The sequence below is a fragment of the Leptinotarsa decemlineata genome, unplaced genomic scaffold (genome assembly GCF_025532065.1).
Source record: "Leptinotarsa decemlineata unplaced genomic scaffold, Ldec_3_MD MMD2_tig00002974_RagTag_RagTag, whole genome shotgun sequence".
In the NCBI taxonomy this organism is placed as follows: domain Eukaryota; kingdom Metazoa; phylum Arthropoda; class Insecta; order Coleoptera; family Chrysomelidae; genus Leptinotarsa; species Leptinotarsa decemlineata.
Genome location: NW_027412578.1, coordinates 3648406 through 3661571, shown reverse-complemented (window position 1 = coordinate 3661571; position 13166 = coordinate 3648406). Strand labels below are relative to the sequence as shown.

At 33.4% G+C, this 13166-nt stretch overlaps 2 protein-coding genes across 6 annotated transcripts in view; one reads left to right on the top strand and one right to left on the bottom strand.

The window, feature by feature from the left end:
- The window catches only part of raw (NDT-like domain-containing protein raw), a 245932-nt gene that overhangs the window by 90645 nt on the left and 142121 nt on the right, over nt 1-13166 (top strand). The window lies entirely within an intron of this gene.
- LOC141483076 (uncharacterized) lies at nt 8838-10471 on the bottom strand. Its single transcript, XM_074177285.1, has 3 exons — nt 10053-10471; nt 9416-9603; nt 8838-8964 (listed from the first exon to the last, which is right to left on the bottom strand). Exons 1-3 carry the CDS (start codon nt 10124-10126, stop codon nt 8924-8926), a joined length of 303 nt encoding a protein of 100 aa, XP_074033386.1. The 5' UTR covers nt 10127-10471; the 3' UTR covers nt 8838-8923.

Here is a 13166-nt window from a genome sequence, read left to right as displayed (position 1 = left end):
GAAACAAGTCTAGTTTATTTATATAGTTAAACAAGTTAGCTTGAAAATAACCACAAATAATTTGATTGGTGACGAAACAGAAGAAAAAGGCAATAATCAAAGAAATAATGGTAGTAATCATCGGATTCGTTAGCTTTCCGCCCTTTTTGGCTGCAACTTGGGAAGTTGAAACTGCACTTCCCCAACTTCCAGGAAGTAGCGGAACTGTCAGGCTTTCGAATTTCAGAAATTCCTTCATAACGATATCCAACGGCATAAAACGAAAAAGGCCTAGAGGATAGAGATAACACTATGATTCTAGATTACTTTATCAACTATTTTATCCATACCTTTGATGAAGGGTGGCCTTAGAGTCTGATTTCAGCATTGTATCCCCTTAAAAGAGGTAATAACAACTAACCTCACAACACTAGTTTTTAAATTGGAACACGGCAATTCAGTCCCCAATTGATTCGAATTTTAAAATGTTGGAAAGGGTCTAGGCTCACGTTCACGAATTGAAATAAATAGTATCATTGTTGAACTTCTTTGTTCCATTCATGAGAATATTACACCTAATTTGTCAGTTAATTGTCGGTGCTTGATGCGGAGCGATATTCAAAGTTGACGTACCTAGTTGCGAACTTCGCAGAACAATGATTTTGATATAATTTATCGAATATGCGAAATAGACAGACAACCACTCTAAGAGAAATTATACTGGATTTCTTCCAAGTCTCAGGAATAGGTACATGAGATTATTGTTTACTGTAGAATTTTATACAGGTCCTGAATCTTAGTCGCATTTTTGTGAACCTAATCCTTTCTCTTCCTTTAAAACTTTTGATTTGTCGATTTCTTCCAAGTCTCAGGAATAAGTACATGAGATTATTGTTTCCTGTACTAGTTTATACCAGTTCTTGATCGAATTTTCGTCGTATTTCTGTGGACCTAATCCTTTCCCTTATTCCTTTTATTTCACAACCTGAACCACCATACTTCTGTACGGTGGCTGAACCTAATAACATATCTGTTATCTGTGTAATGCACTCCGAATTTCCATTAGAAGTATGAGATTAAAGAGTGGAGTTATCAAAAAATGTTCCATATAAATAAATGTTTTCTGAAATATTTTCCAATATACGTTGTACCCAGTAGAAGCCTGGTGTATGAAAGTTAGGTTTTTCAAATGAAATGATCTACCAGGTTGGTAGAGGTTTGCGACCTTAACATGAAGATAGCAGCACTAGTAAATGAAAGCTAGTGAATTTTGTTGTTCATCTGTTGGTAGTTACTCACCAAAGTTTCAGTCATTTTAGACGCGCAGTTGTTATCTAACAGTCATTTGAGTACGTTGATATGGGTGTTTTTATGAGTTGGAATCTGTGTATGGGGATTCTGCACCATCATTTACCACAGTGAAATTTTGGGCAGCCTAATTTTAATGTAAGCCGTGAGAGCTTGGGAGACGATGAACGTTCGTCACGTCCAAAAACTGTAACTACCGACGAAAACTTCGCCAAAGTTCACCAAATGGTGCTAGACGACCGCCGAATTTAAGTGAGAGAGATAGCAGAGGTTATGAACATGTCAAAGAAACGTGTTTCTCGCATATCAAATCAACATTTGGGAATGAGAAAGCTGTCTGCGTGTTGTGTGCTGCGTTTGCTCACATTTCCAATGCCCTGTCAGCGCAAATTAGGCGCAATAAATCAGAGTTTTGGCGCCGATTGATTACTGTAGATGAAACTTGGATACACCACCAAATAGTAATAACTATTTTTTGTACTGGGAAAGTGATGGCAACTGTTTTTTGGAATAGTCATGAAGTTATTTTGCTTGATTATCTTCAGAAAGAAAAAACCATTACAAGAGCGTACTACACATCATTACTCGACAAACTGAAGGCAGAACTTGCGGAAAGATGGCCACATTTCCAGAAAAAAAAATCAGTGGTTGTCATGGCAAAAACACACAAATTACGGTTTGAACTGCTTGACCACCCGCCTTACTCATCAGATCTAGCCCCAAGCAACGGCTTTTTGTTTCCTCATCTAAAAATTGTGCTCGTAGGACAAAAATTTTCATCAAATGAAGAGGCAATCACCGTCGTGAACAATTATTTCGCAGTGAAAAACATCGAATACTATTTGGACGGATGGGATCATCGCTGGAAAAAGCCTGCAGAGTTAAAAGGAGGCTATGTTAAATAATTTTAAAAAACCTGAAACAAATAATTATATCTTTGTTAAGTCGAAAACTTTCCGAACCATCCTCGTGTAATTTCTAAATTCTAGCATTTCAGGGTTGTTCCAAAAATAAGTTTCGATAAATAAATCTATTCATCCGTCACTATTTTTAATATAAACTCATTTGAATAGTCTGTTTAGTTATGAAGATATTTTGAAAAAGTAATTTGTCCTTCCTCATATGATGACTCATCTTCAAAAAATCCCTTATCTTCATCGAATAATCTACTACCACTGCCATTTTTTTCTTTCATGTTATTCAATGTTCATCTTGAAGTGGTTATTTTGGGGGCTTTTGCTTCCAGGTAGTATTCGAAAGTAACTTTTTTTATCATTTACACTCTTTGTGAAGTGGCAGGTTTTGGAGATCTCTCTAATAGTACCTATATATTTAGAAATTACCATCATTTCTTTCATCTCCTACTATTTGATGCAATCTCAACGTTTCATTCATCTCCATAAACTTGTTTCTTTGGTTCAACTCACCGTAATTGTCGTGTCGTTACTGTTAATAATAAAAATAGATTTGCATGATGATACTTGGTATCGGTTTCCGTGATTATAGAAAAACATCTGTATATCGATACTACAGACGTGATGCCGCCTGAAGGCACGAGCGTTTTCTGGAGTTCCTATTTATTATTTTAGCCTTGATAACTCAATTGTTTTTTCATAGCAAACTTGAAAATGGGCAGTGCAGGATTTGAGAATTCCGAACAAGTGCTTAACTTTGGTAAACATGTTTTTAATTTCGTTTGAGGAATGTGAGAAGATCCGAAACGAATTTCTCATTAGTCATATTACTGACAGAAATACTATACAGGGTGTTAATTAAACATGCAACAAACATTTAAGAGACTATCCTTAGGATATTTTGTCCTTTAATAATTTTTGATAGGGCGCTTTGTTTCGAAGATGTGGAGCGAAAAAGAATTTCGACAATAACAATTTATTACCAAAAATTACATGTTTAGTGGTGTATTTCATCAGTTCGGACTTCCATTGTCTAATATAATATAAATTGATTGGAAATCCCTGAAAAAAAAATTAAAAAGAATAACCCAAAAAAACATTTTTTTTAAATAAAAAACTGAAATTACAAAGAAATAAAATACCAGCAACAACCAAAAAAATACAAAATTGAAATAATAATGAAAGCTGAAAATTAAAAAATATTATTAACAAAAATAAAAATAAAAAATGAAAATTAAAAATTAAAAAATCCCAAACCAAGTTACGTCACGACGTTTCGATCACTACACAAGTTGATTGAATTATTAGTTATCATAGTATTGCTCATTGCCTAAATAGTTTTTGCATCATGTGATCCTGATCACATCATAATCACATCATGGGCATTTTCCCATGAAGTGATTGATTCGTGCAGATTGTATTATATTAAAATGACAAAAACACCTATATATATATATATATATATATATATATATATATATATATATATATATATATATATATATATATAGGTGTTTTTGTCATTTTAATATAATACAATCTGCACGAATCAATCACTTCATGGGAAAATGCCCATGATGTGATTATGATGTGATATATATATATATATATATATATATATATATATATCTAACATATGTGACCATTATTTCAAACAAACCTCAAAATGGGTATAGAAAGCTATCCTAAAATTCTGGAAACATGCTATTTCATGTCTTTCTTTGCTTGAGGAAAACATTTTTCTGCAGTCTTTCTTCTCATGGTTATTATATTGTTTTGTGAAGTTACTAGCATTTTCAAGTTGTGCACTTGCTGTTTCAACAAGAACTACAATATCTTCCACGAGTTTCTTCAAAGAACTGAAATCAAATTGCAAACCGTTGTTCCGGAGCTCGAGTTTTTCATCAAAAATTGAAATTTTCTACAATGTTTATAATTTCTTTTGACTTTTTGCAAGCAAGCAATTTTGGAATAGGCTTATCAAATTTCCACATTAGTAGATTGTTGGTCAGTTATTATATTTACCTCAAAATGACGTTTTGTAAATAAGGATAAGAGAAAACACCTCATTCCGGTCCTGAAAACGCATAGTTGATAGTTTATATCAGGCGCAAATTATACGTTACTTTTTAATTGTTATAATCATTCGAGATGATAATTTATGGATTGGAGGACGTTTCCTCGTATGAAAAGTGGGAAATTCGATACGAAAAAAAAATCATACGTCACGATCGATCCGTCGTGTTCGTTATTCACGAGTTGTTTCGGAATGATTATAATATTTTGCGCGTAATTTCTGAGTAGAAGGTTAGAAAGAGTTTTTTTGGAACAGTTTTAGTCATTATAACGGATGGTTGATAGTTTTACGAAAACGATGAGTAAGTTTGTTGATTATTGTGATCAAACGGGACTTAAATTATGTACGATATCGTGTGAAATCTGTATTTGAGAAAATATGTACCAGCCAGGTAAAAAAATTAACAGATGTTTAAGTTGATCATAGAAACGAAATTGTACAGAATTCAGTTTCTTTTATCTTATTTTATACATGAAAAATTCATAACTGAAATTTAAACAAATATGCATTGGGAGTATTGGGACCGCATAATTCACCTAGAAGTGTATGGCTCCACATGTTACTTTCTATATAAGTATTTCTGTGTATGTTGCTTGCTTTTTTCTTGAAACTAATGAATATCATCAGGAATTGGCTTAGTGTGCTTTGGCTTTCAAGTTTTTTTGACTGATACATCCAAAACTGTTACGTCCATTAAAAACCTCATACGATAGTCACAATTTATCTATTCGTACTTTAATCACTACATAAGATTATAATTGATATATCCTTATCGTTCTAAGAGCGGTACCTGTGCGAAAGTAGGAATCACATTGAATTTGAATAGCTAGAGATTAAATCCATTTGGAAAAACCTTCTCAGGAAGTTCATTCCACATAAATTCAGTTGTCCAAGACTTTTTAAACAGTGAAGTTCGAGGTGTTCTGAGTTGAACCTGAAAACGATTAGCAGCCACAGTCCGTCGCGTATTTCGGATATGTACCGCTCTTGGTGGAATCAAATGTGCCAAATCACTTGAAAACTTCCCGTGAAAGTAACTATAGAAGAGAGACAAATCTCCAACCTTTCTTCAATGTTAGAGACTATCAAGGTTGCAAGTGGTGTTCGCGTGTCCAATCAGGCTGTTTTCTGAATGGAATCTAACAGCTTCATGTAATGCTTAGAGTCGGAGCTCGATACATGTGGACAATTCTTCAAAGAAGGTCTGATCTGAGCTTCATAAGTTGCTGAGGTGTGTACAGTTTCCTGGTTCGGAACAGTGTTCCAACCTTCTGAGAAACAGCCTTTGCAAAAAATAGTTAGATACGAAAATGTAATTTTGCCATCTTGTCTTGTTCGTATCTAACGTACTAGTCACTAAAAGTCTGTGCGATTGTAATTTTCTAATATCATCTGAAGTCCTCAGATTAGTTTACGTCCGATCCTGGCCACCTAGATGCAAGTGACTATGAAAAAATCAAGTATGTCTCTGAAATCGGTAAAGTTTCGTTTTGAGGGCACCCGGCGATTTTGAAAAAATGTTTGAGTGTACTTACGTATTTTGATGCGTAGATCGAATCCGAAAGAAAAAAGCGGTGCTCTCCCTTATTTACAAAGTTACGGCCCTTCAAAGTTCAGAAAAGGGCGACTTTTCAGCCTTCTTTTTCACAAAATAAACTATTTAAAAATACAAGCATTTATTCACTAGGTCACCTTTATACCTTATTCCTCCTTCTTTGACACTTTTCACTTCAATAATCAACATTTTTCTCATAAAAAACTCAATTCAAAAACGAATGCATCTCCTGGTGTCATTCTTCTATTTCTAGGTTAGTTACTAGTGACATTTCAGAAAAAAGCGGTTGGTATTTGCCGCCGCCAACTATTTCAAATTCGTAATACACCACCAAAAACCAATTTACGATCTAAATAATGAAGGTAAAAAACATTTGAATTACTTTAGGAATATTGACTGCATCAGTCGTACCAACCATGCCATTAACCTTAAAAACGTAAAATACAGAGATATTTAACCAAAAAGCAGCTCCGTACATTTTTTAATATTTTTATTGAAAAAATGTTGATTATTGAAGTGAAAAGTGTCAAAAGAGGAGGAATAAGGTGTAAAGGTGAGCTAGTGAATAAATGCATGTGTTTTTAAATAGTTTATTTTGTGAAAAAGAAGGCTGAAAAGTGGTCTTTTTCTGAACTTTGAAGGGCCGTAACTTTGTATATAAGGGAGAGCGCCGCTTTTTTTCTTTCGGATTCGTAATCTACGCATCAAAATACGTAAATACACTCAAAAATTTTTTCAAAATCGCCGGGTGCCCTCAAAACGAAAGTTTACCCTGAAATTAAAAAATTTTACAATATACAGGGTGTCCCTTTTAAAAATTTGTAACCGGAGCCATTTCCGGTGAAAACGGAAGTGACCGGAAAGTGAAACAGTATGTGAAAACTTTCCTCTCCATTCACCTATACCAAATTTCATTTTGATAAACCTGATAGTCTAGAATCTAGAAGTTATGACTTGTGTAGTAGATTCGTTGACACCCGGTATACGTGGGAAGGATTTAATTTTTATATTTTCAGGACCGTTTGCAATTTTTTGTTTTCAGTTATATGATAATTGTTTTCATTTCTGTATTTGAAATGTTCAGTTCATATTAATTTTCTTTCATAAGTAGTAACTATTTTCCGTATCCAGTAAAACTTACTTTTTTTATTTTGAGTGTAAATTGGTGACTGTTTTGCTACATCTAAGGTTCATATTCTGACTGATCAGTTACAATTTTATTATATGTATTAATTTCACAAACTACACTTAAACGATTTGATCTCCACTAACTTTATTGAAAATAATCATAACATGTTTCGCTAAAACATTAGCTTTTTCAAATGATTAATACTTAATCATTTGAAAAAGCTAATGTTTTAGCGAAACATGTTATGATTATTTTCAATAAAGTTAGTGGAGATCAAATCGTTTAAGTGTAGTTTGTGAAATTACTATGGATCTTCATCAAGTAACGGCCGAATCAATCAGAAAAAAAAAAAAAAAAAAAAAAAAAAAAAAAAAAAAAAAAATATGTATTAATGTTACTGTTGGGTGTTCCGCTTATTTTTTTCTTCTCTAGTGGTGGACATTTATAATAATACAAACCAACTAATTTTAGGATATCCAGGATTTCTGAATATTTGTCAGTTATAAAATATGCGGAATTAGCAAGTAAATTTTTATTTTTTTTCATATCTTTGACAGTCAGACTGTCTCTATGAACATGTCGAAGGAATTGTGGTAAAACTTGGGGTTTAGGTCCCAAACAAATTCATTGGATATGTGTGATGGTTGTCAGAACTGGTGGCCGAAGGTTAAACAGAAAACGGCTTAGGCGAAGCTCTCTGGCTTAAATTGGAGTTACATTATTATGTTGTGGTGTGTTGTGATGCTCTCTGACGTGACGGCGAGTGTGCAGACTATTCTGTCGTGTCGGGGCGCGCTCTGTCGTTATTTCGTGTCAATACAGTGGTGGCCTTTGGAGTAAACGCATGCGAGCATCTACAATGTTTTCCTCCGATTCGGATAGTGATATTGAAGAAAACCTTGCGTGTCTACTGATGTAAAATGTACTTAAAAAGAAAATAAAAAAGAGAAACTATTGGGTTCACCCACTAAATGATCTGAGAGGTAGTCGAAGCGAATATCATTTACTAGTGATGAAGAAAGGTTTCATCAATATTTTAGGAAAAAATCAATTTGAGATATTACATTCTATGGTAGAAAATGATATTAAAAAAATGCAAACCCGTATTTTCTAACAAGTTCAATAAGTTCGTCCGACATCTTGTGCACAAATAAATGCAAACGACTATTCTCTAGTTAGTTAACGCGTCAGATTAGAAACATACTTGTGTGGAGTCAGAGACAACCAACGAGACGAGTAACTTAATGATAAAATTTTGATCGGTGAAAACTGCACTGGCGAACTGTAAAGAAAGCCATTTGTAGAGGGCGTGCAGTATAGAACTAACAACCCCAGACTTTAGTTCTATGACACGCAGTCAAGTTGCATAGCTTCGGCATTATTCGTGTCCTCTTCGGAAAGTTGAAAGTGTGGCGGGAAAATTCAAATATTATGCCAGGTATTCTAGACCCCCGTTTAAACTTCAGTTAGTTGTTACTTGTTAGCAAAACTCAACAATTCCACAATTAACAGGAATTGAGTGAGAACTCAGTTCTAGTATCAATAATAGAATAACATTGATTGGATATAAGTATTTTAACTTATATCCATTCGATGTTATTCTATTTGCAATATTAGAATAGAGTCCCAACTCAATTTCAGATAATTGAGATTTGTTGTGTTTCGCAGACAAGCTACTGATTTATGTTTCCCATTATAATGAAATATCTTTAGTTATGTGTAGAATTATATCCGTTACTAAGAAATTGAGTATAAATGTTGCTGCTATTTGATATATTTATCTTGATTTTTAGGACTATAATTAATGTTTATTATTTGAATAAAACATACTTTTTTGGTTAAACATAATAAATAATATATAAAAAAGACAACAAATTAGAAGACAACAAAATATTTTATTTACAAAAAATTAATTCATGTTAATATAATAATGTAAATACATGTTCTTTCATTTTATTGTTTTACGAGTGCTCGAACTTTTGTAATTTTTTATCCAAAATATCTGTAAAAAAAATAAAACTGTTACAATAATAAAATGATGTGAATTTTACACAGTCATTAACAACATAGTATATGATTTGACTTGTTAAAAAAGTAAGTTTACAAAGATTTTTTCAAACATATTTATAAAGTAGATGAATTACAATACCACAAAAAAAAAACAAATTCAAAATATACAGTGAGAGAATTAAAAGATTGATCTTCAACTGTTACATTTTCCTGTATTGCATATTATACTTCACTATATTGATAGTATGTCAAAAAAGATAAGTTTATATAAGAGATATAAAAAAACACAAAAATACTAAAGATGAGATAATGAATTAAATATTAATAGTGTTACATATAAGCTTGATAAAAAATAAGATTTTTTTTACCTTTGAAAGTTATTTAAAATATAGGATTATAATTATAAATATAATAAAATATACAGCCTATTTAATACTACTTACTTATCCTTTTCTCCTCATTTATTTTGACATTTTGTTCTTCTCCCATAAATTTAATTGGAAGAGCATTGGATTTTAACTTCCATGACTTCTCTATATAGTCAGCTTTGTTGAAATGAGTGCTACAGATTCTCAAATGTCTCATATTTCCTGGATACTGAATTCCCAGACTATCCTGCCATAACTTACACCTAAAAAATTTGAACTATAGTTACAAACAGAAGAAGTAAAGGCAACTTTTTCAATATCCCACCCTCATGTACTACAGTTTAGGCATATGAGTTATCAGAACACAATTTAATCTTTTAAATAAGCATTAAACGATTACAAGAACCCCAATTGTTGAGATGGAGTCAAACCAATATTTTCATTATCTTTGAGCTATATACCTTGCAAAAGTGTTAGATTACATCAGATTTTACACTGATATGGCTTATGACAGTTTGCTTTTGATTGGAGTTTTTCTATGTTATCTACTATAATATATCTGCTATAAAACGTATCAGGCAGTGTTGTATGACAAAACAAGATACAATAATGCGAAAATACATTTCGTCAACTAGTTTTTTTTGCAATGCTCTGGACATGTAGTATATTTCATAACAGACACAAACATATGAAACACATTTTATGTACTTACTTCTCAGCATTCCTTGGAAAGCAATGCATCTTGGGCACCTCATTTTCATCACAACCATACACTAAACAATACATTGTTTTTAAATATCTCTACTTACACCAGATTGAAAAGACAACAACAATATCACAGCAAATGTAATAAACCACAGCAAACAGGGTCGTTTCGTTTTTGATCTATAGGTTAGGTCAGGTTAGGTAGGTAAATAAAATCACGAACATACACTGTTGCCGTCTTTCATATCGAATTTTATGGAGGTGTTCACAATAATAATTTCCTATTTTCATTTCCTTTATTTTCAAAATTTTTATATATCGTATAATTCAAAGCGCTATACTTCAACTATGTTTACGAGTTAAGTTTTTACTTTCTACGCAATAACTATAAATATTTATTTTTTTACACAGTTGAATGATGGCATTGGCATTTGTAGAGATAAATAGTGAACTTCGTCAACGTTGCTACATTCCATGTCGCGATAGTAGCGCCATCACCCTGTGGCTTTTAATTATTGAAGGGAAATAGTTTAATTACAAATCTAATGAACAAGAGAAAGAAGAAATATATATTTAAAGAGAGCTACTCTCCTTAAGAGATAACGTGCCAGAAAAGGATCGATGAATAGTTGACCTGATTGAAGCGATCGCTTCACAACAGAACCATTTTTCCTATTAACTTAACAGTCTCGTTGGTTGTCTCTGGTGGAGTGTTCTGACGAGTCAAAACCCTTCCACCGTTCTAACGCCGATCGGGAATCGACCGATCGCCGTCACGACAGATCGCGTCCGGACACACTGCACTTTAGTAATATCATTCTAAACATACTAAATGCATGGAGACGATATACTTGTGGCGCGTCACAACACACCACGACATAATAATATAATTCCGGCTTTACAGAGACAGGCTTGTTTGGCTATATGTGGTGCCATCAGTACCAAACCGTCGGCTGCCATGGATATCCTTCTGGATCTACCTTCTCTTCACGTTTTCTGGAGAAAGAGGCTGAATGGACTGCATATAGACCCAGGATAGAGATATCAACCTGCTTAGAGACCTATGTGACTCTATATCAAGCGGATATCTGTGCTATTGAATTGTGTGCAGAAAATTCAACCTCACACACAATTCAATTACAATTTTCCCAGATAGTCAAGCGGCGTTGAGATCACTTGACTCCTAACGAGCAACGTCTAAATTGGTAACAAATTGCTAAATACGACTCTCGTCAATAGGAAGACTCAACAAATTGTATCTGGTCTGGATTCCTAGCCACACTGACCCCGAAGGCAATGAGGCTGCTCACTCCCTTGCAAAGGGGAATGCTGTAAGTAGGTTTATCGGACCAGAACCTGTTATTAGTATCGCTTTAGGTTTTACGAAATGAACATTGAACACCTGGATGGCAAGAAGATTTAAAAAATTCTGGCAAAATCTTCCAGGATTGGCTCACTTCAAGGCGTTCATTCACCCTTCTAAGCATGAAACCCAACAGTTGTTGGACTACAGTAGGAATGAACTATAATGTCTTACAGGCCACTGTCGGCATCATCTGCAGAGACTCGGACTGTCGAAAGGCAGTGTGTCTTGCCTCTGTTTGGAAAATTATGAAACAACATCGCATATACTTTGTGCCTGCCCTGCTGCGGACCAAATCAGCCGCACTCTGGCATGAAAGATAATTCACCATATAAACTAATCGGCTTCGTTAAGAAGCTGGGTTTATTTGGTCGAGTTTGATTAGGTGTGAGTCACAATAAACCCTTGCGGGTTCCGAAGTAGGATCGATTACACCCACTCAGTTTTGACCTGACCTTACCAAAACCTGTATATTGCGAGTCTTCAGGTCGTTTTGAACGAATCCTTGATGTAATCCTACACAGATGGCTATAAATAAAAATAAATTAATATTCATAAAAATAGTTCCAATGATGTCTATATCAACAAAATATCTCTCAGGTTATTTCAATTATAATTTCCGACAAATGGATAAACAAATTATTTAAATACACTCCTCATCTAAAACGGTTGATTATTGAAAACATAAATCAGCTCAATTTTATGTCAACGTGAAGACGTATATCTCATCTACAGGTGAATAGTTTTATTGTCACATTTTTTGTTTTCAGTACTAAATACGATTGTTACTAGATTGTAATCCATAACAAATATATATGCAGATGACCTAACGTACGACCTTCAACGTTGTATTTTTTTCTGAAATGCTTCAGGCACACATTATTATTAGCCGCTCTATAAAATCGATATCCTGCTTCACGAATTAGTCATACTACATCATAATGATAGTGATAGTGATGATTATAATTCAAAGAATTTCTTGACAAAATTGTTGGGCTATTCAAGTGGGTGAGGTGTTGGAGTAGTACGATGTTTTGTTAATGACCATCATTTTTTGGAAATTTTTGAATCGAAAGTTTATTTGTGAGAAATTACTTTAGTCATGTTTCTCCTAATGATGACTATATGGATGTGTGAAAATTCTAATAATTTTCCTTCGATGAAGTACTTGAATATTCAAAAGGTATAGGTGTGAGAGCAGGTCGGTAGATTGAGACAGGCACAGTAACGTGTCGGCATGATAACCGTTCATGAAATGTTTACCTTGACAATCCCAAAAGCGACTCCAATTTTTCAGGTTTTGCGTCCATCGAATCAGTCAATATATTGAAGACAAGGAAGACTTTCGAAGTTGGGACCATGAAGGTCTATATATTATCAATAAAATACGATAGAAAACGTATACGTAGCTACTTTCATTTATTATTCTTTTCTTCTGCAAGTAAAAAGGGAATACAAAATAGTTTCACTAGTTCGGACTTCCATTGTCTAATATACAAAATGATTTGAAATCTCTGAAACAACTAAAAAAGAAGAATTAAAAATAAATAGCTGTAAATAACAATTATGTTAAGCAAAAAAACCTGAAATGAAATAATAGTGTAATAAAATACAAGTAAAAATAAAACAATTGAATAAAAATTAAAAACAAAGAAATACCCAATGAAAATAAAGATAAAAATAAAAAAGTTGAGAGATCTCAAGCCAAGTTAGTTCGCGACGTTTCGATTGTTAGTATTCACAATCGTCTTCAGGTGA